At 34.9% G+C, this 27,916-nt stretch overlaps 1 protein-coding gene across 17 annotated transcripts in view; it reads left to right on the top strand.

Moving 5' to 3' along the window:
- The window catches only part of PPP1R3A (protein phosphatase 1 regulatory subunit 3A), a 131,472-nt gene that overhangs the window by 34,359 nt on the left and 69,197 nt on the right, over positions 1-27,916 (top strand). For 6 of the 17 annotated variants that reach the window (XR_008956310.1, XR_008956315.1, XR_008956312.1 and 3 more), the window contains exons 4-7: positions 53-2,310; positions 9,510-9,614; positions 10,654-16,596; positions 24,974-25,074. Coding sequence is in view for 6 of the 17 variants with exons in the window: in XM_026509635.4 (XP_026365420.2) it covers positions 53-2,449 (2,397 nt within the window). In the remaining 11 variants the exon portion in view is untranslated. Of the gene's footprint in view, positions 1-52; positions 6,401-9,509; positions 9,615-10,653; positions 21,377-24,973; positions 25,075-27,916 lie in introns of those variants that run through there. The other 11 variants (XR_008956316.1, XR_008956308.1, XR_008956309.1 and 8 more) reach the window with 8 other exon arrangements.

Raw genomic sequence — 27,916 nt, 5'->3', positions numbered from 1 at the left:
CATTTGATCATTATCTGTTTTGTTTGTTTTGTTTTGTTTTTTATCCCTTAAGATAAATCAATGTTTAATAAGAAGTACTGCTTCCAGAGATGAAAAGAATACATTTGCAATAGATCCGGTCAATTTTCTGAATAAGGCTGAGGGGTTAGAGAAGAAGCAAATCCATGGTGAAGTACACCCTGACTTGTTTAAAAAGCCTTTGTCTCCAAGTTCATCAGCAGAAAGCTCCTTAAAGGGAGATTTTTACTGCAATGAAAAATATTCCTCGGAAAATAAGTGTAGACAACAACCTTCAGAGGAAATTATTTCAGATAAAGGAGAAATCAAGCCACCATTGGGAGATACTAGTAGCGATGAATTAGTGCAATTATGTATTGGTGGCAAAGAAGTACTGGATGATAATGCTAATCCAGCCGAAGGGAGAGGCAGAGTGCAAATATCTTGTCCCTCCTCAGATCAACAAGTCACAGACAATCTTACTAAAAAACATGAAGAAAGACCTGAGAAAATTGCAATAAAGGATTGGGATTGTTTAAGAAGAGATTTCCACTTGGATTTCCATTCAGAAGAATCAATGGAAAAAGGATCTTCTAAGAAAGATTATGGCAATGGTAAGACTGAGGAGGAGGAGCGAAGAATACATTTAGGTGTTAATGTAAAACAAAGCAAAAATTTTCATTCAATCTTACACGACCAAGAAAGGAAGATGGGCCACTCTGAAATCAGTATGGAAGGGACAGGAGCTAGCAACAGAGACCTAACTGTTCTGCTGAGTAAAGATACCACAATTCCTGACCAGGCAATCATAGCAGATATGTTTCATTCACCAAAGATAAGTCTAAATTGGGAAAAAGCTGTATTAACAACTCCAGAGAGTGATCTCTTGACCAGCGAAGGCACTACTTTAGGAGGGATGCCTGGTCAAGTTTGTTCACCAAGAAGTGGAAATGTTTTGAGGAATGATTTCCTTTTCCAAGTTGAAGAAGAAAAATCAGATTGGATCAATCCTGACGATCAGAATAAGAATGCACAACAGAAACAAAGTTGGAATGTTCTAGAAAGTCGGAGAAAAGCAAGAGAGAGTAAGACAAATAGAACAGAACAGATCAAGGAACAAGCAGATTGTGAAGACATGTGGGGAAAAAGAGATAATACAAGGAGTTTGAAAGCTACTCCTATGGAAGAATTGTTTACCTGCCAAGAAACAGTGAGCTGTGAACTGTCTTCTCTAGCTGATCATGGTGTTACTGAGAAAGCAGAAGCAGGTACAGCTTATATAATTAAGACAACATCAGAAAGTGCTCTAGAAAGCATGTCTGCTGGAGAAAAAGCAATAATTGCTAAGCTACCTCAAGAGACAGCACGAAGTGACAGGCCCATCGAGGTAAAGGAAACAGCGTTTGATCCACATGAAGGGGGAAATGATGATTCACATTATACCCTTTGTCAACGAGATACAGGAGGTGTAATCTATGACAATGATTTTGAAAAGGAATCACGTTTAGGTATTTGTAATGTACATGTAGATGAAATGGAGAAAGAAGAAACCATATCTATGTACAATCCCGGGAAGACACATGACAGGAAGAAACATGGCATCGGAAATAGCACATCTGTAGAAGAATCCTTACAGGTCATTACAGGCAATCAAAAAGCAGCCTCAGAACTGGATTTACATTTGGGAATGTTACCAAAAGACAAAAAAACATTTCCAGAAAATAGAGATCATAAACAGGTCCAAGAATTACCAAAGAAAACAGACAGAGATGCTGTTATTCACTCTGCTTTAAACTCAGACACTAACAGAGCTTCTCAGAATGGCTCTCACGTTTCCAATCACCATGCTAAAACCTCAGTGCCATCTCATGAACGGGCAATTGCTGTAGAGAATATAATTACTACCATGACTCTCCAATCTATTTCTACTAAATCAGAATATAATTGTAATCCAACAAGTGAAATCCAGGGTATTGAAAAGCACCCTCACCTTGGGTCTATACCTGAAGAAGTTTCCAAAAGTTCAGGAACAGAGACCTCAGGTAGTAGCAGGGAAAGATTTAAAAGCCAGATTTTTCAACAAGGAGAACGCTGTGTGGAAAAATCTCTACAGCCAATGATTTTTGTCAGTGAAGCTGTAGAGAATGTGGAAGAGGCAAGGCATGAAAATGAAGGATTAGCCTCTGGACAATCACTGTGCTCTTCAGGTGACAAGGAATCCGAGAGCTCTGCTTCTGCTAGTCTCCCTGCCCAGGAAGGTCAAACTGAAAGCAGCGAATCTCTGCTTTCGAAATACACCAACTCTAAAGTACCGTATGTTCTTTTGTTTCTGATATTTCTTGTAACCATCTACCAGTATGACTTAATGATTGGCCTGGCATTCTACCTTTTTTCACTGTACTGGCTATCCTGGGAAGGGGGGAGACAAAAAGAGCCTGTCAAAAAGAAGTAACCTTACCACTATTATTATTTTCTCGTAAAAGATAAGCTTTTTAGCCCCAAACATTTGGATTGGTGAAAGAGACTATTCATTGTTCAAAGAGCCAGTGCAGTTTTTCTCTTGAAGGATCATTTAAAAAGGAATGCGTATGAAGTTTGCTCCTTCATATAAGTAATTATTCTATATAGGACCATTATGTTTGGATCATTAAATACCTATATGAATATGAGATCTGAAGCACGTCAAGTTGAAATTAGGTACAGCTGTTGCTCCTTAGCAGGCTATGAAGTTGCAATGCTTCACGTCTCTTCACTACTTAAAGTGCCATTTCTTGCATTCATTTCTTCTGCAGTAAAGCTTCATTTTTTTTTCCCCTAGAGTATTTTTCCTTCTATGGTTTTTTTAAAAAATAGATAAAACATGAACAATGGCAGAAGACTTTTTCTTTTTTGGTCTTTTGGTATTGACCATGAAATTTGCATTTATCCCTGTATCATTTATCAGCACATTTTGATAGATCAAATCTTTCAATTTCGATTTCATATTTTTAAGAACAACACCCATGTATATTGAAATGCATAAACTTAAATTAAAGAAAGACCTTGTTTGCTTGAATAATACTATATACACAGATATCTTTTACCTCCTTTATACCTACAAAGTCAGAGCACTCCTAAGGCCAAATCTGACAAAGACTGAAACAATTGGGAGATGATCTTTCAATCTACAAGATTTTGTGGGTGGCCTGTCTATAAGCAATGTTTTTCTCTTATAAGAAGAGAAAATATAACACAGCTGAACAATTTTAATGTCAATTATTCAGTTGAAATTTTAAAAGTTCTACAAGCATTGCTTCAGAATGAATTTGTACCTATAAAGCATCAAGTATTAAATGATAATAATAATAATTAAAAAAATATTTCCAAACGAACTATTTTACTTGGTAGTATTTTTTGTCTTCAAATTTTTTAATCTTTTTTTTTATAAGACAACAAATTATTTTCCAAGGTGCATACAGAGACGAACTAATCATTGGTGATTGTTATATAACCATCAGGTTGTTAGATGGTAACTCAAGTTTTTAGTGGACAAATAAGTAGATCTGGAAATCTACTCTGAGAAAAATGAATACCCAGTATAGCATGACTTTAGCTGCTATTATTATCTATGGCTAAATATGTGAAAGAATGGAACAAATATGTGAAAGAATGGAACTAATCATTTTGGTCACATAGTGGGAATGCAAAAATTTCTATATAAGATTTCAACAACCATTTATTAAATGACTGTTAGATGCAAAAATCCTGTGCTCTGGTCTATGGCACAGTACTTCCTTTGATACCTTGAATGGCTAGTTTTCAGGGAGGAGGCATAGGTATGTAGTCTGATACTTTTGACTTGGCCAGGAATATGGAAGAGAGTAACACTGAGGGAGTCCATTTGGGTGATTTCTTTTTCATAGGAACTTCCTTCATAGAGCACGTAACATGATCTTCAGAGAGAAAAGATAATCTATTTACCTGTAACAGTAAATTCAATGAGTAAAACTTGCATATATCATCCCATACTTCTAAGAAACATGCATTTATGGGAATAAAAAATGAGAACAAAGCATTTAAACTGACTTTCATGTGGTAGTAAATGATTTCCCTAATTTTCATTAAGTACACAACTATTTCCAAATCCCTAATTGTATGCTTGTCTCAAGTCCCATTGAAATTGAATGCTTGACTTTAACTTTTTAGTTGAACAAATACAAACATCCTGAAGTAGAACCTAGGGCAAATATTTGATTGCTTGAGAAAGCACATTTTCATTAAATACAAGTGGAATACTGTAGGCCATACGTAGAATATTATCTCTAAAACTGCTATCCTGATAATTTTGTTGACAGGTCTAAATTACAGCAGAGTTAAGGTTAGTATTTCTTCAGATCTTAATGGCTTGGTTTTTGCATTCTACCTTTAAGAGTTTCGGTCAATATGCCGTATCTTATTAATGCAAAGAACACTACATTACTTTATTAACACAGGTGCCCGAACTATAATTGTTCCCTTATACATTAAAGAACGTAACTTTTTTATCTCTTTTACTTGACTTTTGGTAACATTAACTTACTAAACCTTCTCATTGCATATTTGTAATATCACAATAGAAGTTTCAAAGATTTAAAATATTTGTGTATCTCTCTGCATGCAGTGAAGAAATAATTGGTGATTTCATTGACTTTTCAAACATTTCTTATGAAGAATTTGAAATAAAGTCATAAGAACTTAGGAAACTACTGCTAGGTGGAGAGGTAGATTTTTGCAACCCATTTTGATCACAGCATTATGGTGAGCAAGAGAAATGGATCTCAGAAAGAACTGGGAGCCCCTGGTTAATAAAGATTCGACTGTGAATCATCATGACAAGGTAATCTTTTTAAGTATAGCTGCCTCCACTGTGTCCCCCCTAAACATGGGTTAAGGGCCAAAAGAGGGTGTGGCATGAAAATAAGCAAAGAGAACTGCATTGCACATCTGCCTCCTATAGCGCTAAGCAATGTGATATAATAACTATCACCTTTTATTTTTTGGGCTTCCGACTATTAGAAACAAAATTCTGAAAATTAATTGGCAAGTATAGATAGTAAAATCAACTATCTTAAAAAAAATCGCATCTGTATAAGTCATTGATATCCCAATAGATTTTCCACATAAAAGGAAATGAATTAGTGAAATGACTCACCTTGCAACATTCGAGAATGTTGGGTTAATGCAGTTATGCTTCCCTGTTGAGTTCTAATATTTTGATAATGAAATAGTGATTGTCACCATTTTGTGAGAGAAACAGGATCATCTTTTACGTGTTATCTTAAAACAGTCTGCTGGGTAAACGGAAAACTTAAAAATATCCAGACCAAATTTGGGGACATAAACTACTTTATTTATCCCAAATAACATTTATGGCATTTTCTTGATAATTTTTTTCAGTCATGAATGTTATTTCCTATCACCAGGGCTATTGCCTTTTGTACTAGGCTGACTTTTGCATATAAATTTTTTAAAAAGCACGCAAAGCAAAACAACAAACTAGCAGGAGAACTAGTAAAGACGCAGGCAGGAGGACTGTCATCCCCAGGGCCAGTTCATCCACTGATTCCTGTTACCAGGATCTCTACCCTTTCTTTCAAATTTTTACTGAGTGAATACAGAAACTGAACTATGCAACAAGCACCATCTTTTGTTCTCTGAATCCTGTCTCAGCCAGTTCTTGTGGAACTGATGAATAGGGTCAAACTTGATTCTACAACAAGGTATGAAAGAAATATGGGAAGCCATGCTCTTCCAGTGTCTTTACAGTTGTACACGTGTATGAAGAGAACAGCTAAGAAAGTTACTTCTATTTATTCTATTAAATTAAGTTGCCTATTCTTTTTCTATTTTCAGAAATAGTTCGTAATAAAATCATAGCAACATAATCTACTTTTCATCTTTTAAAAATAGATTTGGTCATTAATCTAATAATCTCCATAAATTTATCCTAAATTTCTTTAAACAGCAAATTAAATTTTCACTAGCCTAGCTTTGAACAATCATGCATTCATGAAATGTCATCATTGTAGTATGCTAAAAACTTATTAAACAAACAAGTCTTAAAAAAGTTCAGCATTTTTGTTTTGTGTCATTTTTATATTTGTTAAATGCATATATATTACCTTCATTTTTTTTTAACTTAAGTAGGCTCCACGCCCAGCATGGAGCCCAACATGGGGGCTCGAACTCACGACCCTGAGATCAAGACCTGAGCTGAAATCAAGAGTTGGACATTCAACTGACTGAGACACCCAGGCGCCACACTTCATTTTTCAACGTGAAACAATATATTATGTGAAAATTTAAGGAAAAATTCCTTAAGTTTTTCCCTAATATATCCAATTCTCTATATTCATGATAATAAAGAGTGATATGGGTAAATCAATAGTGGATTACAGAGAACTCATTTTTATTTGGCTGAGATGCCTCCACAATCTGATTTTGCAGCACATTACATTCAATGCCTAATCAAGTTACTGGTCTTGCTTTAGTGCATCATCCTTACCACCCCACCTGAACGACGAGGTTTTATTTCCCACTGTTCTCTGCCTTAAGTCCTCTGTCAGTCAAGAAAGTCATATTGTCCCTAGAACATGCCAGGCACATCTGTTCCTCTGTGGCTGCTCATGTACACCCCTCTGTCTAGGGCTCTTTCAGGCATCTTTACTCTTCCTATCTAACTCTGCACATTTTTTCTATGTACCCCTCAAGCCCCTATTCTAGTTCAGTTTGTGGGATATCTTTGTTTTCAGATCTCTTTTGACACTCATTTTCCTGCATGCAGTGGGCATTTGAGTAATTATCCTAACTGGACCGCCTGCTTTTTCAGGACAGGGACAATGGTTTCTTCTTCCCTCTCATCACCACACAAGGCCTAGTTTGTAGGAATCCTCTGTCAGTACTTGTGGATAAAATTCAATTACAGTGATGTCTCCTTCCTATCCTATTCCTAAAATGTAGACAAGATACTCTGAGGCCTGATTTTAAAATGAGTAAACTTAACCAAAACAAAGTTAGGATGGTTTAGTAAACTACCAAAGACCACATAGAAAGGGGCAAAGAGAATAACAAGATGGAGTAATGCAATGGGTTCGAGATGTGGTAAAGAGAGAAACAATCCTTTCTTTCTGTTTCTCTTAATATTAAATTGATTTTCTATACTTATGAATTCTTCTTAGCGCAGGAAACATTCCCTTCATTCTACTTCATGGGAAATAATATACAGATTGTATACTAAAAGAATGATAATGCATAACTTAATTCACTAATGTGAAAATTGATAGAACAAGACCTGCTTTCAGATAAAGTAGTGCAGAAGCTTAAAAACCAACAAACATCACAAGGTATACAGTGTAAGAAACTCAATCTTCTCAACTGCTGCCATGCCCTTTGAAAGTGGCTGATCTCTCAATTTCACACCTGTTCTGCATGTTAACTTTTCGGGTTAAGTAAATAGCACAACCAGCAAAAATAGTCACTGGATTTTTTAAAAAGAAAACATTTGCCTTATTAACATATAAAAGAGTATATGTATACATGTGTGTGTGTGTGTGTGTGTGTGTGTGTGTGTGTGTGTGTGTATATATTTCACACCTGTTCTGCATGTTAACTTTTCGGGTTAAGTAAATAGCACAACCAGCAAAAATAGTCACTGGATTTTTTAAAAAGAAAACATTTGCCTTATTAACATATAAAAGAGTATATGTATACATGTGTGTGTGTGTGTGTGTGTATGTGTATATATATATATATATATATTCACAAATACACAAACATGCAGGCACATTCACACACACACATATATATATATATACATATATATATATATATAACAAATAACAGTAATGGCAGTGAACATAGTCTATTAATACAATGTGTAGTGATGCAGAGGATATAACATGTAAAAGATTTATCCTTTCCTTGAAGACACTCATTTTATATATTAGATATGAAATTAAAATGGTAACACAAAATATGCATATTTTTGCAGCAGAGTCTAAAGGAAAGCAGTATATAGCCTAGAAATGTAGTATCATGTCATATAACAGCTTGAGACCATCAGCAATTAGTCTCTTAAGACTTAAAGTAAAGTAAGATACACATTTACTGTATTGTAGAATTCATCAATGTCATGTATTGATTTGGTTCTGAGTGGAAACAGATTGAAAATTTCCTAAAGACACACTCTATAAAACATAATATCAAACAGCAGAGAGGTGGTGCTTAAAAATCACTATAAGAGGTTAGACATTCTCTTTGTAAATACTTAAATAAACAATAATCTACTTTTAATAGTTTTATGTAGGAGGTTTTTAATGTTCAATTTATAAAATATTTTTAGTATGGAACATTTATGAAAATATCACACATTTAAATCATGTTTATACCTACATTCTAAAAATGATATTAGTATCATGTTTTCTATACATCAAATGACTCTTCCCAATTAATCCGTAAATTTTTGGGAAATTCAATTGTCATTTTCATTATGCCCATAAAATTCCCATGTTCAAGTGAAAAAGTGCTGAGTCCTACCTAAGGAAGGAATAAAGGTTAAAGAAAAGATAATTTATTTCCTACTTTCACAGATATAAGTGGAAATATTTTAAATACGTTTCTATTCTTTGAAAGTTGAAAAGGGAAATAGGAAGTAAGGTAAGAGATTATAAATGTCCTTCATACAAATGTCCCTCATTTCATAGTCTTTAATATTTGGGGTAAATCCTATAGATTTCAATTTTAATGAGTTATCTTCTCCCATGTGAATTATTTGGTTTACCTGGTCTTATTCCCATCCTTAAATCAGTATTTAATTTAAGTGCAACATGTTTTCATTCATTACAAGAATGAAAAATCATTCTTGCCCAGTACCCAGTTAGTCTGGATATCTGAGTATAATATCTACATCTGTATCTCTATTGATGCGTGCATGTGAGGTTCATTCTTTAATGTTAATAGTATTAATAATACATTATTATTATATTATAAGAAGAGTTATAATAATTATAACAACAAAGCAATAGCCAACTCTTAAGCATTTACATAATTGGGCACTATTTTAAGCCTTTTATGGGCAAAAACTCATTTATGTTTACAACTCCATGAGAGAAGTACATACTATTACCTTCCCATTTTACAGATAGAAATGGATGCACTGAGAATCTAGTTTTTCCAAGGTCACACAGTTAGTAAGTGGCAAAGTCTAGATTCAGACTCCAGTAGACTTTCTCCAGAGTTGACCCTCGTAACCATTGTATTGTGTTGCTCCTTCAATCCAGATATACCAAGTTATCATATGAATCACAGTTATATACTTGCATCCTACATCGTGTTATATTGTATATAAAAACATTACATGTAACACATCATCTTTTCCACAGATAATCCTGTCTTTATTAATGCTACTAAAAAAAGGAAGTTCCTAAAGCTATTCTGTTCTTTTGATTTACTCATATGACCTCAATTTAAAAAAATATACATTGATTCCCTTCCAGGCCCCAAGAAATGCACCAGTCCCAGGTCCTACCTAGCTTGAATGTAGCAAAGGAGATGGAGACATAAACCAGCAATTGCAATTTGTGACCAGTTCAATAATAGAGGTAAGATTTAGGAACAGAAGTGGCACAAAGGAAGGACTGGTTTAGTCCTATAAACACTTCATTTCTTAGATTTCAGAGATGTGCCATCTTTTTAACACTACAATTTTAGGCACCAGGAAAACCATAATAACACCCTCCAAATACCTCACTACAATTAAGTTTTGCAATCCTAATAACTACAATGAAGATACATCTTGATGTGTTGGTATAGTGCTTATTTTTGCCTGATATCCCACTCTAATTATTAATAGTACTTTTTTCACTTTCAAAAGTTACATGATTTGACTGAAAAATGACAAGGTCAGCCTAAAAATCCAATAAAACATCCTAGCTAGTAGGTATAAATCACTCTGTGTCACACGAATAAAAGGGGAAGCTTCCAATATGAATACCTCTATAACCTACAGACAAAATTCTTGTCCTTAGGGTTGTTGAATATAATTCAGATATACCAGCCCCTGGTCAGCCTAGGTAAAGAAGTGCATTTTTTGCAGATTCAGCAATGCTGAGGGCAATGATTAAAAAACAAAAGAAGGGACTTATTTAAAGAATGCACTGGTCAAAAACCATCGGAAAGAAGTCATTTATATTACTGACACAAGATAATTATAACATTGTAGAACCAGACACTATAGCCTATACCCTATTCAGAGCGCTCAGGATATGATAACTCCATTATACATGATAGCCAAAGTAGAACTATTAAGATAAAAGAAACCTTAGCAAAAGCTGTGGTAGCCACTGTATGTTACTCAAAATTATAATAGTCTATGTTGCTGGAAGCTATATTATGAGTATATGTTCTTTTCATTATCTGTAAGAGGAACAAAAAATTTTTGGAAAGAAATCAGATCATATTACTGGCATTTAACAAACATGAGGTAAGTCAATAGCATTACAATAGCCAAATAAATTAAAATAAAAACAAATGACCTAAGATATTCAGTGAGAGGCAAAGACATTTTAAGACAGAACCTGTGTCCCTCCATCTGGTTTTGGCCTTTATAATAACCTTAACTTTTGGCCTCACTTCACACAGGTATCCTGGGCAGGACTGTGAATGGCAATGGATTCAAATGGAAACATTTTCTTCACTTCTGCTTAAGAAATGTGTGTTTGCAATATTACCCAAAGAACTACTATCGTAAGACCACAAAACATGTTCCTGCTAAATGAATGGTAAAAAGCTAACACAGTTGCCTTAAAAGCCTTTAACTGTGCCTTTACTGACTTCAACCCAACCTTACCCACAGAAGACATAGAGGAGCAGTTTTTGAATACTGGTTTTTCTATGTATACTCTTTCCTCATTTAAAAAATATCATTGGGATCAATTTTATGTAACTATAAAGCTGCTCCATCATTGAAGGTGTAGAGATCCTAGTATTTTATAAAGTTGGGCGTCACTTTTTTAAATTCTTAAGGCCAATGGAAATTTGATAATCATCAATCTCATTCACTCAAAGTGTTTTGTCTGGAAATAACCAAAACCCCTCAAAGTCGTTTAAGGGGAAAAAAAAGAACATATCATAAGGAAATAAGACAACTACTCCAGGACTAGAGTGAAAACAGGCATCAATAGGAACATGAAAAGCCATCAGAAATGGAGTTTCTCTTGCATTTTATGTTTTCCCATCTTTTTTTGTTTGTTTGTTTTTTCCGTGTCCACTTCATTTTTCTGTTTTGGTCAGTGGATTTTCTCTTTTGACTTACTCTTCTAGATATATAGTTCCTAAAATAGAATTCTCCAATAGCACTATTGCATCCTGATTATAAATGTCCAAAGTTAACTGGTTAGAGTTTTCTGGATGTCAGTTCTAAACTTCCAGAAGAGAGTAATTCATTTGGCTCCATCTGAATAAGATGTTCATTCCAGATGGAATCCATTGTATCCCAGTAACTGGAGGCAGAGAATGATGAGGACCTGCTGTAAATGAAGTGTTTCCAAGTTCTCAAGGGTAGGTAGGGATTTGTAATGTGTATCTGTAATGCATCAATTCTCATATTTTTGTGGATATGTTTTTGCCTCTCTTTTTTCTTTTGTAGATCTATAAGGCCCTAATTTCCTTTTTTTCTAAGTTGTTATTTAAATTCCAGTTAGTTAACATACAGTGTAATATTAGTTTCAGGTGTAGAATTTAGTGATTCATCACTTACATACAACATCCAGTGCTCATCATAACTGCCCTCCTATAAGGCCATAATTTCTGTAGATTTATGGATCTTGATATCAGGTGGGGGTAAAGTAGATCTTTACATCAGGGGGGTAAGTTTCCTACACTTTGTTCTTTAAAATTCTACAACTCTTGGCTCTTTGCTCTTCCATCTGAATTACAGGATCAGCTTATCAAATTTCATGGAAAACTTGTTTTTAATGGAATTTTCCTGAATGTGTACATTAGAGAAGAATTGACATTTTAAAAATATTGAGTCCATCTAGAAGAATGTGTATTTTTGTTTTCAACTAAGATTTATAATATTCTCCATGAACACACTGAACATTTACTATTAGATTTATTCCTATGTACTTTATAATTTTGGTGCTATTATGAATAAATTATTTTTTCCTATTTTATTTCTTTTGGGAAATTATTAATATATTGTAAGACTTGATTTTTATGTGTCACTTATTTAATTACCTTGCCAAATTGTCTCACTAGTACTACTAGTTATTAGTTTGATATTTTGGTAGTTATGCCAATAGTGTATAGTGTATAAGAACACTATTGATTTTTACATATTCTTTTATGCATTTTGCAAAAACTCACATTAATACAACTAGTCTGTATTATTTTTAATCCTTTTCCTTTTTTTTTTGAGGTGAATGTATCTCATTTATTTTAAATCCTTTTTCTTAAAAAAAGTTCACATAATATTATAAAATAAACATTTTAAATTTCATTGAACTGGTTTTGAGATAATTATCTATACCTCAACACATGTATGTGTATATGTGTGTGTGTGTGTGTGTATACATATATGTATTTTAATAGTTTTAATTTTCCATTCACTTCTAATTATTTTGTTTCCCATAATTCCCACTGTAATTTAACACAAGAACATATTATTTAACAGGACATTTAATTTTTTATGATCTCTGATTAGTGGTGTCAAATTACATTATACTACTGTCACAGAATATGACTTATTGCCAATTATTTGAACTATGATAACACTTCCTTTGTAATCTACTACATTATCAATTTAATTATTAGTCTATGTATGCATTCATTTTTTGGGTATAGAGTTCTGTATATATTTATTAGGTTGAGCTTCCTAAATTTGTTGTTCAAAACCATATGCTAACCAATATGTAGTCTGCTTCAACTAGCATTCCTTGAAATCTTCTACTAATATTATGGAGGTATCCATTCTTGTAATTATGTCTGTTTCGCTTTAAATATTTCAAGACTTTTAGTTCTTAGTTGTAAATAAGCTCATTATTGTTAACATTTCTTAAGTGAATTTTTCCCTTTCTTTTTGTACACGATATCCTTATTAATATTTTGCCTTAAATTCTGTGCCACCTTATATCAATATTGCTGTACTAGTTTTCTTATGGTTAGTATTTACATAATACAGTTTTCCTCATCACTTTATCATACCTCTTGCTAGCAATTTATAGCTGTATTGGAAAAAAATCTGTAATCTGTCTTTTAATTGGTGAGTTTGAGCCATTCACAGTATTTTAATTAACATATTTGAATTTATTTGTACCATGTTATTTTGAGTTTATATTTTATAGTTTCTCTTTGTTCTCTATACTGCATTCTTTTTTTTTCTTTTTAAAGATTTTATTTATTTATTTGAGAGAGAGAGACAGCTAGAGAGAGACAGCCAGCGAGAGAGGGAACACAAGCAGGGGGAGTGGGAGAGGAAGCAGGCTGCCAGCGGAGGAGCCCGATGTGGGGCTCGATCCCATAACGCCGGGATCACACCCTGAGCCGAAGGCAGACGCTTAATGACTGAGCCACCCAAGTGCCCCTCTATGCTGCATTCTTAATGAATTCCTTAAATTATTCTTCTAATTCACTGGTTTTCTCTTCTACACTAATGTAGAAATTATTTTTCAAATTTAAATAACCATGATTTGTATATAAATGTATAGAATTTGTTCTCTTTCATGCCTAGCCATTTTCATTTTTTTTCCTTTTTAAAAAATTATTCCTTGCCATTTAAAAAATAGAAGTGTTCTTCCATTTATCAATTTGAGTATTCAAAGTCTTTATTGGAATATTTCATAAAATTAATTGGAGTAAATGTGCCAATTCTTGATTTGATTAGCTGTATTTGGTATTTGATTTCTTCATGTGCTTTAGAATTTTTGTTCATAAGCTCACTGTTGCTTTCTTTCTCTGAGTTTATTTCTCCCTGTCTGGGTCCTTATTCATGGCGTTTTTCACCTGGCTTCTTGATCCTCACATGTGGAACAACCCAATCATATCATCAGATTTGGGGGCTTCTGTGCTGTGAGGATGATAGAAACATTGCAGACTGTGTCAATTGCAAAGTCAGTTGGTTGTTTTTGTGCTCTTCTTAGCAGGGAGGCTGTCTTTATTCTTCTTAGACTTGCAGCTTGTTAAAGTTGCCTTCCAGGTTTCAGTTTGTGTTTTCTCATGAGAAGGGGAGCTCCACCTCCAATTGCTGGGTTCAAATTGTGAACATTATCAAATGTTGTTTGTATTTATCCAATATTGTATGTGTCACATCCTGGGAAATGGCAGGAATGGGAACTGGAGGGAGAAAAATTCAGTTCTGCATATAAACTAAAAAGGGTATTAAAAGGGGAGGAAAAATATGTGCACTGCCTGTCACTGTTTAATAATGTCCATTTAGGATTATCTCACAGTATTATAGTGAGATAGTTTACTCCTAAATTTACTCCTAAGAAAGGCTTTTAAGGCTTGATTGCTCAATGCCAGTTTTACCAATAGCAACAGATATTGGTTCAGTATATTGCCTTTTACTCTTTTCTATGAGTGCTAAAAATTTAATTAATAAGAATTTAGAATTTTATGTTTGTACTGGAATCAAAATTAAAAAATTAATAAAATTTAAAATAAAAAATAAGTTAGAATTAGATGAGAGATGCTGTGGAATTGATTTTTCAAATATTTATGATTTTTCCATAAATTATACTAGCACATATCCTTTTATGGAATTCAAAATATGTAGAGCTTACATTTCAACATCATTATGTTAAAGAGAAAGAAATGATTTATTATTAGGAGTTCCTAGGCCTTTACTAAAATGCTTGTTTCATTGTAATCCAAGGATTTCCTAGGGCTTGAAAGTCTATGTCCAAGTGCCTAATGGAATCAAACCTCCTTTGTCATGAAATCCAAGTACATGCATTTGAAGTAGTTGATATTATTTTCTCATATTCCTCACACTTGTAGCTGAAAAACTCAAAGTGACCTGTATAAGGAATCACAATCCCATTGAGAAACCTGAGAGAGAATTCAGCTTTTGCCTTTCTAGGCTTTTTCTTTGCCACTTCATTTTATATCACACTCTCCATTTCTTTCTTCCCAATCTTTGCCACTATGATGATAATCTTTGCTGCCTTAAGATGATCTCAGATATTTAAATATATATACATATGTATATCATCTCCCAAGATTTTAGGACTTAGTCAAGACAGGTTAGTGTTTGCTATGATCCCACTAAAGTACGATCCTACTAAAATATAAAATAATACCTAATATTGTATAGATTATTCTCATTAAATAACTAGAGAAAAGAAATAAAAAGTTATTTTAGTGTTGAAAACCAATCAGCCAATGACTGATTTAGAGTACTGTCATGTTTCAGTTTCAAAAGGCATGACCAAAACACAGCAACGTCAAAATACATTGCGACCACTCTTCTGGTTATTTGTGTTACCCTCCTGAACCACATCATGGCATATGGCTAACCTAACAAGCTATCAAGTCCTGACAAGTGTAAAATCCCTTTCATCTTATTCAGGGAAAATGCCTACTATATGTTTACTTTTCATTATAGGAAAATACATCTTTATGTATTACCTCATCAAAAACATGCTTTAATATAACCTAGAAAATTGACTATGGTTCCTCAGATACCAAAACAATTCTTGTATGGGAAAAGATTGAATTAAATTGGGATTTTACTAGCATATTGAGTAAACACTTCATCTTTGATATGTTAACGCTACCTGGGGACCTTGAGAGGTTTTTGCCTTCCAATTTATAAATTAGAATTCTGCTGTAGTTGTGACCAAGTATAGAGTTTTTGTTTTAAATATTCCTACTCAGGACTTTCAAAGTATTCTGCCTACTGCAAGAATAGTTTTTACATGTTTAGGTGCGACAGTGGAAAGATTAGATTCAAAACACAAAAGATTAGATAATCATTTTTCTATTATCACGAGAAAAAGTTGGTAACTTCATAGCTATTTCTTACATTATTGCTAACTATAGCTGACCACAACTATTTCCTGAAGCTAACAGATGTTATAGTTAGCTGCTGTGGAAAATTAGAGGAGTGTACCACACTGTGAAACAATAATCCTGATGACACTGGGAATGACTTCAAGAGGAGCTGGCTCATGGTCAGGTCCTTAAAGCCAGAATAGAATTTTGATAGGAGGTGAGAAAGTAAGAAGTGTTTTACCTGAGATAGTTGAGTTAATTTAACTCACTAAATACTTAGAACAAACTATAATAAGTAGAGTTAACTACTAATCAGGACTGTTTTGTGCTAGACACTACCCTATTTAACACAAATTATCTAACCTAATCTATTTAAAAACCTGAGGTAAACGCTATTAATATTTTCACTTTAAAGATGAAGCTCTGAGGCACAGAGGGATCACTCAGCCAGTAAGTGGTAGAATCAGGATTCAATCCAGAGCAGCTGACTCCAGAACCTACATAGCTGAAAACAAGGATCTTGGAGTCAACTGCCTGGCTTCAAATTCTGATTCCATCTACAGCACTTAGGTTACTGCCTGCTACGGGGTAAGTGCCTATAAAAATCATCTATTTTAATTATGTTTATTGTTATTGCTAATAAATTGCTATGTCATTGCTACTTCTCTGTGGCTATATGTAAGTTATTCAGTGTACTGCAGATGATACAAATATGATAAATTGAAGGTCTCAGTCTTCAATGAACTTTCAGTTTTTTAGTAGCAAGAGATAAATACCCCAGAGGTATAATAGGCTTAGTAGAGGAGAGATTAATTCCAACTGGAAGAGATTAAGGAAGGCCCCAGAGGTGGTTTTTGAGCAGAACATAGGATGGATAAGCTCACAGTTGAAGAGATAAGAGGCAAGGCATTACAGGGTGAAGGGACAGTACGCACAAAAGGTAGAGTGTTTTAAAAACGTTCAGAGTGTTTTTGCAGAATAGCTTGATTTGTACTTAGTTTGCATAGAGGGAGGGAAAGGCAGTGAAAAAAAAGAAAAAGGCAGGAAAGCAACCTTAAGTTTAGATTTCATGGAACCCTGAAGAGGTCTTTAAACAAGTCGGTGATAGATCAAAGGCATTTCTGGAAGATTATTTCGGGAGCAGGGCATACAGTGGAGGGCAGGAGGGCTGAGGTATTACTATGGGCATGAAAACCAATTCAGGCTTTTTGCCATAGTTCATTTCACCTTCATTATTCTAATGGCACACTCTGTCATTAATTTTTATGTGTGTCGCTGAACAAGTCCCTTACTATTGTGATCCTCTGTTTCCTCATCTATAACATGAGGATATGATCACCAGCTTCTGGAAGTCATGGACTCGCTGTGCTTGACTTTGTGCCTAAAACTGTCACAAATAATTTTTGTTCATGATGTGGTTGACAGATATGAATATCTTTCCTTTCTTGGCAAGTTATTTTTAATGTTTTCATTCATTTGGCACATAATTCTGTATTTTGATCATTATTGTTTACTTAATTGCATTTCTTCTCAACTAATGATAAGTTGAAAGCCCACATTTTATACTTCTATATCTAAACAAAAATTAGTACATCATATAGGCTCAAAAATATTTACTTATTTAATTCATTAATGCCAATATGAAGCTTTCTGCCTTTATGGTCCTTTTCCAGTGAGTTTTAAAATTTACCAGATTCAGTTTTCAAACAACTTTGACATATAAAATTAAAATGATGATATGTTCTCCCATCACTGTTATGTAAACTAAAAAATATATTTTTATTGTGTGTATTCTTATGTGTTATCTCCAAAACCAGAATATATACCACACAAAAGAATGGAAAAAGATTTTTTTCCCCTCAAAATAAATATACAAACCCATACAGTATGGGACAGTTATACAACAATTATTTTTAAGACTATGAAAAGTCCAAATATATATTCCATGTAAAGAGAGCTGACCTCAAGTTAATGGCTTCTGCTTGGAACTTTTGTTGTGATTTTCACATTGCTCTTTGACTATAGTAAAACACAGATCCCTTGATATTTGAAGACTGCATGTTCCCTAGATACCTTAAGATGCTACAGCAAACAAAGTCCTGTTGATCTGAGAAGCCACTAGAAGTAAATCTTAAAACTAATTATGGCTCTCCTGCTGAGAGTTTCTTTAAGAGCCACTTTCCAACTTTTGTCAAACATTTGCAGTTCTAGTACAAATACATTTTTTTTTCAGAATTCACTTGCATTTCAACTTCAAGATAGTGTTTGTCTTTTATTGTGAAATGGGGAAAGGTTATGAAGAAATTTCCAAGGAATTAAAAAATTAACTCTTAAAATCCTATTTTAATTTTGCAAGAACCTGACGGACCCAGTTCTAATAATCATAGAGTTACACAACTAACTTATGGATTTGGGATGGTGTTATTGCCAATTCTGGCTTTGAATTTAAAAAAATCAGTTTCTTAAAAATAAACTTTCTGAATTGATTTTGCTGCCAATATAAACCTTAGTGGAAATTACCAAAATTCCTTTATTCTTTTGGTCCACATTAGTTTATTCCCCACAAAAAAACAAACACAGCAGGAACAAATTCTTTGTACTGTTCTCTGACCAACATAGCAGAGGTATGATTGCTTGTGGATGATACACTCTCCCCAGCCAGGAGTTGCATGGAGATTTTCTAAATTTAAGGTGTCTCCCTGGCTGACATGATTTTTGTCTAGAAAAGGAAATGGATTGGCTTTAGTCCAATTTGTCTCTAAACTCCATATCTTCCATTTGTTCAAAGAGAAGAATCAGATCAACAATAAGTCTAGTGGGGCTATTTTCACCAAGTATAAAACTTGTTATTTAAAGATTAATTATTTGATACTTAGGCAAATACCATGTACAAAAGAATTAGTTATATGAATACAAAAATTGAATTTGCATTAGATTATCAAATGCTAAGGTTTACTGTCACCATCTTTTTTTTTTTTTAAGATTTTATTTATTTATTTGACAGAGGGAGATAGCCAGTGAGAGAGGGAACACAAGCAGGGGGAGTGGGAGAGGAAGAAGCCAGCTCCCAGCAGAGGAGCCTGACGTGGGGCTTGATTCCAGGACTCCGGGATCACGCCCCGAGCCGAAGGCAGACGCTTAATAACTGAGCCACCCAGGCGCTCCTACTGTCACCATCTTAACTAAATAATTCATGCAAAGCATCTCTTATAGTCTCTATTATATTAACAACCTGAATGGAATGAAGACTACTATTTAGAATTTACTAATATATCTAATAAAATGTGAAGTTAGTTTGATTAACTAGGTTTACATAATGCATTTTTCTTATGACAATCATCCCTCTTATGGTATTCAAGGATATATCCGTTTAATAAATTTTAAATGAATGACTCACTTTTTTTCTTGGTTCATTGTCATTTGACTGAACCCCATAGTTATATCCAATAAGAAGTAAGTTAAAAATGAAGTTTCTGTCAACTATTTTCCACTAGCAAACATAGTGACTCACCTTCCAAATAAAAGCATATCAACATGAAAGTTTCCCAAGGGTATATTCTAGGTCATAATCTTTATGTTAATGAATTCCTTACTGAATAGTAAATCGTAAGAATATATTACCTTATTCCTATAATACATTACCTGTCAGCAGGTAATTACCCATCAAAACCTAAACAGAGAGGAAGATTGCCCTGTGACACCAGTGACCCCTACAGGTAAAATTAAAGAAAAAAAATACACTGTAATTGGGCAAATGATACCCACTGCATATTAGAATGTAGCTAGCTAATGCCAAAGTATAACATTTATCAGTAACTCCCAATGAGGCTTGTTATTATTTTCTAATTGCCATCGGAAATTTTGTAGTATCTAGAATAAATCAAGCATATATTTAAAAATTTTAGCTATTACTGAACAAATTTACCTTATGCATATTACCTAGAATTTCTAGAAAACTCTGCCCAGATAGAGCCTTTAAAGAGGTATTTGAAGTTATTTGATTAAGGAGCTAGAAGAGATCACAAATGGTCATCTGTTTTACAACCTGCTTGATAATTAGTTTCAATAACCAGCTAACCGGGTGCTTAAGATGTACGAAGTATTACACATGGTGTCTCAGAAACTCCCAGTGAGATAAGTAACATTATAGGAAAAGAGAGTTGAGTGGCACTAAGTGGCAAAGTTGAGAAACATGCCCCCAAACCCCTGTGCCTGGACATTATACTACAGGATGAAGGTAATGTGTAAGAAAGTTCACAATACAGATACATATACTTCAATCTCAATTTAATGGCATATATTTAATGCCTACTCATTTGTTTAATATCTATGGAATGCTTATTTAATAATATCATTATGGGCTGGGTCCTGAAGATATGTGAAAAATAGCCAATAATTAGCATGGGGAATTTTTTAAAAGAACAATGTATCACATTAATGGTTTAAACAAATGTAGTTTTAATACTCTGATGGTAATAAAGAGAGTAGCCACCAATTCAACCATTTTATATATATAATTGAGTCATTATTTGTAGTACTTATATCAACATTACAATTCCCCAGAAACCTATGAGAGGTATGAATAATTTTTATAGCTAAACATTTTTCATGATCTCTTATATTGTTTTTCAGAAGGAATAGAGGTTACATTTTTTTTAGATTTGTGCTTTGGAATTCAGTAGTAAGTTTATTTTTGTCCTTTTTTTAAAAGATTGTATTTATTTATTTTGAGAGAGAGAGAGTGAGCAACCACAAGCAGGGGGAGGGGCAGAGGGAGAGAGAGAGAGTCACAACCAGACTCCTTGGCTGAGTGTGGAGCCAAAATCACAAGCTATATGCTTAACAGACTAAGTCACCCAGGTGCCCCTATCTTTGTCTTTTACGTTCCCAATTAACCCATGTAAAATGTTAGGCACAAACAGGAGAATGATGATTTTTGTTACTCTTAGAATATAGTGATGGAGGTGTATTACGGTGAAATACTGTCTTTATTATTATTTCTTTTTGAGAGAGAGAGAGAGCATGTGTGTATGTGTGGGGGAAGGGCAGAGGGAGAGGGAGAGAGAGAATCTTAAGCAGGCTCCATGCCCAGTACAGAGCCTGATGCAGGGCTCAATATCATGACCCTGAGATCATGACCCGAGCCGAAATCAAGAGTCGGATGCTTAACCGACTGAGCCACCCAGCACCCCAAAATATTGTCTTTAAAAGAGCTTTCAATTAGCTATAAAATTTCTAAAATCTTAACTTTGTCACTCAAACACATAACAAAAAGCAAAAATAAAAGCAGAACATCCCAAACTTTGATATTTCTTTGATTTCTTCCATAAAATAGTAAGCAGATTGCCAAAACCAAACATAATAAAAATATACCAAGACTTCACAGGGAAACCAAGTATTTAATGCCAATTCATTTTTTCCATAAATATTTAATGAACACCTAATATGTGCCAGGCAATGAGACAGAAACTGGGTGCATTGTGGTCAACAAAACAGACATATTCTCTGCATTCACAGAGCTTAACTGTCTAGAGGGAGACCTAGCAATAACAGGTAAACAAATAATGAAGGGTGTGAAGAGCTCCTGAGGAAATAAACAGAGCAGGAGGTGACATAAAGGAGAATGACATGGGGGAATCTAATAGAGTAAGCAAGGCAGGCAGCCATGAAGAAGTGACCCAATTATAAACTGAGGCCTGAATAAATAGAAGGAACAGCCATGGAAAAGCAGAGGGAACAGTGTGAATGGAGGATCCTGGGAAGGAAAGAACCAGCTCTTGTTGAGAAACAAGCTAGGGTGGTGGTTGGTGTGCAGAGTATAATGAGCAGCAGCACAAAGGAACTGAGTAGAGCAGGACTCATCTTATGAACCACGAAGGGGAGTCTGAGTCTCATTTAATGTGTAATATTCAGGTAGGGACTTATAACCTCTTGCTGCTATGTAGTGATAAATCACAGATGGGGATGATTAGAATGGGGAGTCAAGAAAGGATATTTCAGATAAAAGCTAATCTTAACATTATAACAAAGTCAATTATTTCCTTGCATTCATATAAATTGACGAGGACTGGGGATATTGTCTTAAAGATATCAGTTGCCATATTAATGCTAAAATAAAAATTTTTTGTAGATTGCTTTGAATTCGATATTGGTTATACCAGGTAGATACATGCACTGTCATACTAATAAATGGCTACAAATGCTGAGTCTGTGTTCTACAATTAAAATAAAATTATATCCCTTTTAATTAAAAAAAAACAGAAAAAGATTAATGGAGAAAAAATCTTTCATGAGGTAAATTCAGAGTGATTTTTTCCCACTGTAATAAGCACAAGCCAAATTAAAATAGCAACAAGACAGTCTGTACATAATGCCTAACAACCTACATAATTTCCTCAGTAAGGAAAAATAAGTCAAGCCAGTTATATGGCTACGGGAGAATTCAGAAAGGTGGGTTTTCTGCATTTAACACTTTATAAGAAATGACTGACTCATGCAACTATAATTACTTTGTTCATTTATATGTAAAATGGATAGGCTAATGCCAGCATAATGGGATCGCCCTGCCAGCACCCGGGTTTCAGACTTTTAGCCTCCAGAACCAGGAGACAATAAATTTCGGTTATTTTAAGCCACCTTGTTTGTAGTACTTTGTTACACCTGCCTTAGGAAGCTAATACAAGAGTAGAGCCACATAGAGGCCCAACTGACTGTAGTCTTCACTCTGATTTTTACCCCATCAAAATAAGAGAAGCTAAAGACCACATGGAATGAGAGGACACCAACAGCATTACATTCTTAACCTTAATTTTGATCTGGCCAACAGCATGCCTTACCAAAAACCAAACCTAACCAAAAAGCAAACAAACAACCCCTGGACCCCCACACATTAATTATATCTTCTCTTCTGAGTCATTTATGCCTCATTAAGTGACAAATGTTTATCACTGCCAGACCTCCAGGGCCTCCACAGCTGTAGAGAAATAAGGTCTATTCCATTGACTTCATGCATCTTTAACAAGAGTGCCACTGTGGTCGAACACCAGAAATCTTTTTTATTGGTGATGATGTACGTGACTAAAAGAACAAAATCTGATTTTTTTTTTTTCAGACCCAGGTACATGAAATTGAGCTTACAGTGCTGCAAGTTAGGAAAACCTTGTTTTTAAGTCTGTAAACTGCATATAACTTTGTGAATGTATTCATACGCATGATATTAAAATAGCTTATGTGTGCCTAAAATCCTAGATTATAAAAATAGCACCCGGCTAAAAACTGGATTTTTTTAGTCACTGCTCTCCCTTTCTGTGACCATTATAGTTTTCTGTGTCCTGTCTTTCCTGCACAGTCTTATTTGCCATCAGTCTTAATTCATTTTCATAAACAAATTAAGGCAGAGAGCCAGGTGAGGTATGCAACTCTACTCTCTATCATTCACTTCCCTATGCCTCTGTCAGAATCAATAAATACTCATTCAAAGGAGGGGGCTAAGCAACTCATTAATCCTCCTGCTCACTGCTTCCAAAATATGGGTGGCTTGTTAGGTGCCCTCTGAAATCCACAGTGCAAAGTGTAGCTCTTGAGCACTGTTAAAGACCCAGCAATACAGCTGTACAGCGTGAGAAGAGAGACTTACCAGTAATAATTACACTGTTGTACGTGTGTTCCGTGATACATCGATTCACAGCTTTTTCCAAACAATGTTTTTTCCTCATACAGGATATAGGTGTTAGGTTGTCTTTGTTTTCAGAGACTCTTCCAACCTGATGTCTCCTCATTGTTTAAATCCGTCCTTGAACACAGCAACACCCTGGAAATTTCCAATTTTACACAACACTTTTCAAAGCACATAAAAAAGTTCTTCAAACTCAAAAGAGTGAATAGTGGTTGCTGACTTGTTTAGAGTGAATACTGAAGGAGCTGGTGTGCAGAAACTCCTTCAGCAATTCATGTGAGGAATGTGGACATCAACACCAAAGAAATTCACATGTAATACGAGGGGTTACAGACAAATACAGATTCTGAATGGGTTTCTATGCTTAGGTTTCTCACTCTCCATGACCTTAAAGCTAGAAGTGTGATATCTTGGGGTTACTCTTTGAAATCTTTTGTTGCCTCCAGTTTGGGAGATTTTATTGTTATTCCTCATGGATTTTCTAATTCTAAGAGAAGTGATGTGAAAAATAACATCAGCCTGAACTCGGTAACCTCTACTTTATTTTATTTTATTTTATTTTTTTTGTTTGACTTGCCTAAAAGCCTTTATAGCTGCTGTTTATTATTTCAAAACACCATTAATACTTACTATGTGATTCATTTTCATGTAAATTTTTCTTGTAGAGAGCTTTGATTTAGAGCAATATATGCATTAGGAGGAAAACATCGTATAATTATTTACTCAAAAAACAAGAGAGAGGAGGGTTGAAGAGAGCATATCCCATGAGATTTAAGACTGACAGATATGCAGCAAAAAACCTTTTGTCTGAAGAGTAAGAAAATGATCCTAAGAACTAAGCACAATATACCTCTCATCTTGTCAAAACCAAAGAAGATGCTTTACATGTGCAAAATGTCCAATTGTCTATTCTCATACACAACTAACTAACTTGGAAATACATCTGACTTGGAACATAACCAAATTGAAAGTAAAACCTGTAATCATAAACGTGACACTGTTATAGATTAAAAAAATAAAACTATTAGATTTTTCAGAAGTAGGATTTTGCTGCTTCATACTTTCAAATATTTATTCCAGTGAATTAACTTATTGATAAAATACAACAAGGTGATAGTTTATCAGTTAGAGAGTACAGAGCATCAAAATCTTAGCGATAATAAAAATAAGAGCTACTGCCTTCTAAGAACTTATAATATTCCAAGCATAATGTTAAGCTCTTTATTTAAAATGTTCCTTCTCATCATCGCAACGAACTTATGGAGTTCACAGTATTATTTTTATTTAAAGGATGAAGTATCTGAGAATCATCGAGGTTAACTAACTTGCCCAAGATGACATAACTGGAAAGTGGCAGAGTTGGAGGTCACATGCAGGTCTGTCTACCCTAAGTAAGTGTGCTGTCTAGTGCCTAAGCAGCAGATTAATTAGAGATGTAAGTCTTACCAATTCACTGGATTTCCCAAACTCAAAATTATTCCCCTCCTTTCTAATCTCTCTCCCTTTCTTCTTTCTTCCTTCCTCTGTGTTCTCTCTCTCTCTCTCTCCCTCTATTTTCATTCTTCTTCTTCAAAAAAAAATAATAATAATTTGAAGGGACATATAATGAAATACATGTATAATAGGACCACTATAAGCTCCCCAAGAAATCATATGTCCATAGGTTTATGTGACATATAGGATTAAGAGTTACAACAGCTACTCCTTTTGAAACACATTATTAACAAACGGTTCCAATACCTTATCCATTAGTTTAGTGTTCACTCATTCAATAAAATGCATTGAGCTGCCCCTATGTTTTAGGGAATTGTGACAAGTCCCAGGAATGGGAAGATGAATGTATTGCAGGTCTTTCCTTCATGACAAGTACCTTATTACAGACAATACCCGCAGAACAATGTATAAAGCTAATGGGAACTATGGGCCTAAGTAACTGTGTTCAGGAGAGTTGAAAATGTTCCACAGTTAAGAGCATTTCAACAGGTCATACAGAATAAGGAAAATTTTTCTAGGAGAGAGAAGAGAAAGAGGTATCAGTATTCCTGTAAAAGGATGAGAGAAGGCTTGACCAGCTCTGGAACTAAAGCAAGCGGTTATTCCAGGGAAGTGGTAAGATATAAAGTAATATTCAAAATTGGAAGGTTTGTGGATAAGATACACAAGGTAAGATAAATAAGCAATTTGAATGTGTACTAAGCCATGTGTTATTTTTTAAAATATAATTTGGAACAATCTCCCACTTACAAAAAAATCACAAGTATATAACACAACAACACATTTTCTTCCTGAACCATTTGAGAGTACATTGCTGTTGTGACACCCCTCGTGAATTCTTTACTGTGTGTATCCTACAAATAAAAATATTTTCCAATATAACCATAATATATGGTCTTGATAATGCTCCTAACAGCAAACACATCCAGTTCAGAACCACATGCTGCCATCTAGTCTTTTTGGTGCTCTTCATTTGGGAATGGTTCTTCAGTCTTGACTTTGACACTATGAAAGATTACAGGCCAGTTATTTTGTTAACCGTTCCTCGATTTGAGTGTCTGATGCATCCTCATGCTTTGATTCCAGTTATGCATTTCTGCAGGAACATCACAGAAGAGGTGCTGCGCTTTCTCACTGCATCCTATCAGACATGTAATTTCAGTTTGTCTCTTTAGTGATGATCACTTTGATCACTCGGTTCAAATGGTGTATGTCGGACTTCCTCACTGTGAAATGCCTTTTCTTCTTCTTCTTCTTCTTCTTTTTTTTTTTTTTTTGATTTTATTTATTTATTTGAGAAAGAGAGAGAGAGCACAAGCCGGGGGGCGGGGGACTGGGGCAGAGGGAGAGGGAGAAGCAGACTCCCTGATGAGCAGGGAGCCTGATACAGAACTTAGTCCCAGGATGCTAGGATCATGACCTGAGCTGAATGCAGACGTTTAACCGACTGAGCCGCCCAGGCACCCCTGAAATGCCTTTTAGAACTTTTATAAATAATTAATATTTGCATGAGGAGGTAATTTGAAATTATGTACATATCCCACTCCTCACTAAAGGTTTTATTTATTTAATTCAGTGGTTTGTATAAACATTTTTTGTTTTGATGTTCAAATGGTTCCAGAGTTGGCCAGTGGAGCTGGCCTTTAAGCTGACCCCTGTATCCTTTTGGTAACCCTCATCATTCTTTGATTTCTGTCACAACTGGTTCTTTTTTTTTTTTTTTAAAGATTTTTTTATTTATTTATTCGACAGAGAGAGAGACAGCCAGCGAGAGAGGGAACACAAGCAGGGGGAGTGGGAGAGGAAGAAGCAGGCTCATAGCGGAAGAGCCTGACGTGGGGCTCGATCCCAGAACTCCGGGATCACGCCCTGAGCCGAAGGCAGACGCTTAACCGCTGTGCCACCCAGGCGCCCCTGTCACAACTGGTTCTAAACTCATCTTATTCTTTCCTTAGCTCTTGAGTCAGCCATTTCCCCAAGGACCCCCAGTTCTCTATAATGAAGAGTGATTTTTGGAAGTCAAGATCTGAATGTACTCAGTGCTGTTGGAATAGGACTGTTACTGCTCTTGGGCCCTCTCATTGGACAGAATTAGGGAATATGCATACACATATACATGTATGCACATATATATGTACATGTGTATGTATACATGCACAGATAAGGTGGCAGATTGCATTTTCCAAGATGGCCATAACAAGGTCTCCAATCCACATGATCTACATGATTTTTTTTTTTTTTATATAACACAATGTTAATGCTCCTCTCATTTGGAAATGAGATCTATGCCTGTCTCCTATCTTGAATCAGGGTGCTATGCACTGAATTGTGTCCCTTCAGATTAATACGTTGAAGCCCTAACCCCTCAGTGTTATGGTATTTGGAATGGGACCTTCAGGAGTTAGTTAGGTTTAAATAAGGTCATGAAGGTGAGACCCTCATCAGGAAATTAGTACCCTTATGTAAGGAGACACCAGAGAGAGAAGGCAGCTGTCTTACCAGAACCCAACCATGCTGGAACCCTGATCCTGATCTTCCAGCCTCTAAAGCTGTCAGAAAATAATTTAAACTTCTGTTTTTTAAGCCACCCAGTCTTGGTATTTTGTTATGGCATCCTAAGCTAACTAATACTTGTCACTGTGGCAGAAATGAGACTAAGGGACTTCCAATCTAGGTCTTAAAAGATTATACAGCTTCTTTCTGGTCCTTTTGGAACCTAGTCATCATCCTATGAAACAG

This window comes from Ursus arctos, unplaced genomic scaffold (genome assembly GCF_023065955.2).
Source record: "Ursus arctos isolate Adak ecotype North America unplaced genomic scaffold, UrsArc2.0 scaffold_3, whole genome shotgun sequence".
Taxonomy (NCBI): Eukaryota; Metazoa; Chordata; class Mammalia; order Carnivora; family Ursidae; genus Ursus; species Ursus arctos.
Note: the sequence above shows the minus strand (reverse complement) of the source record. Positions and strands in the feature narration are given on the sequence as shown.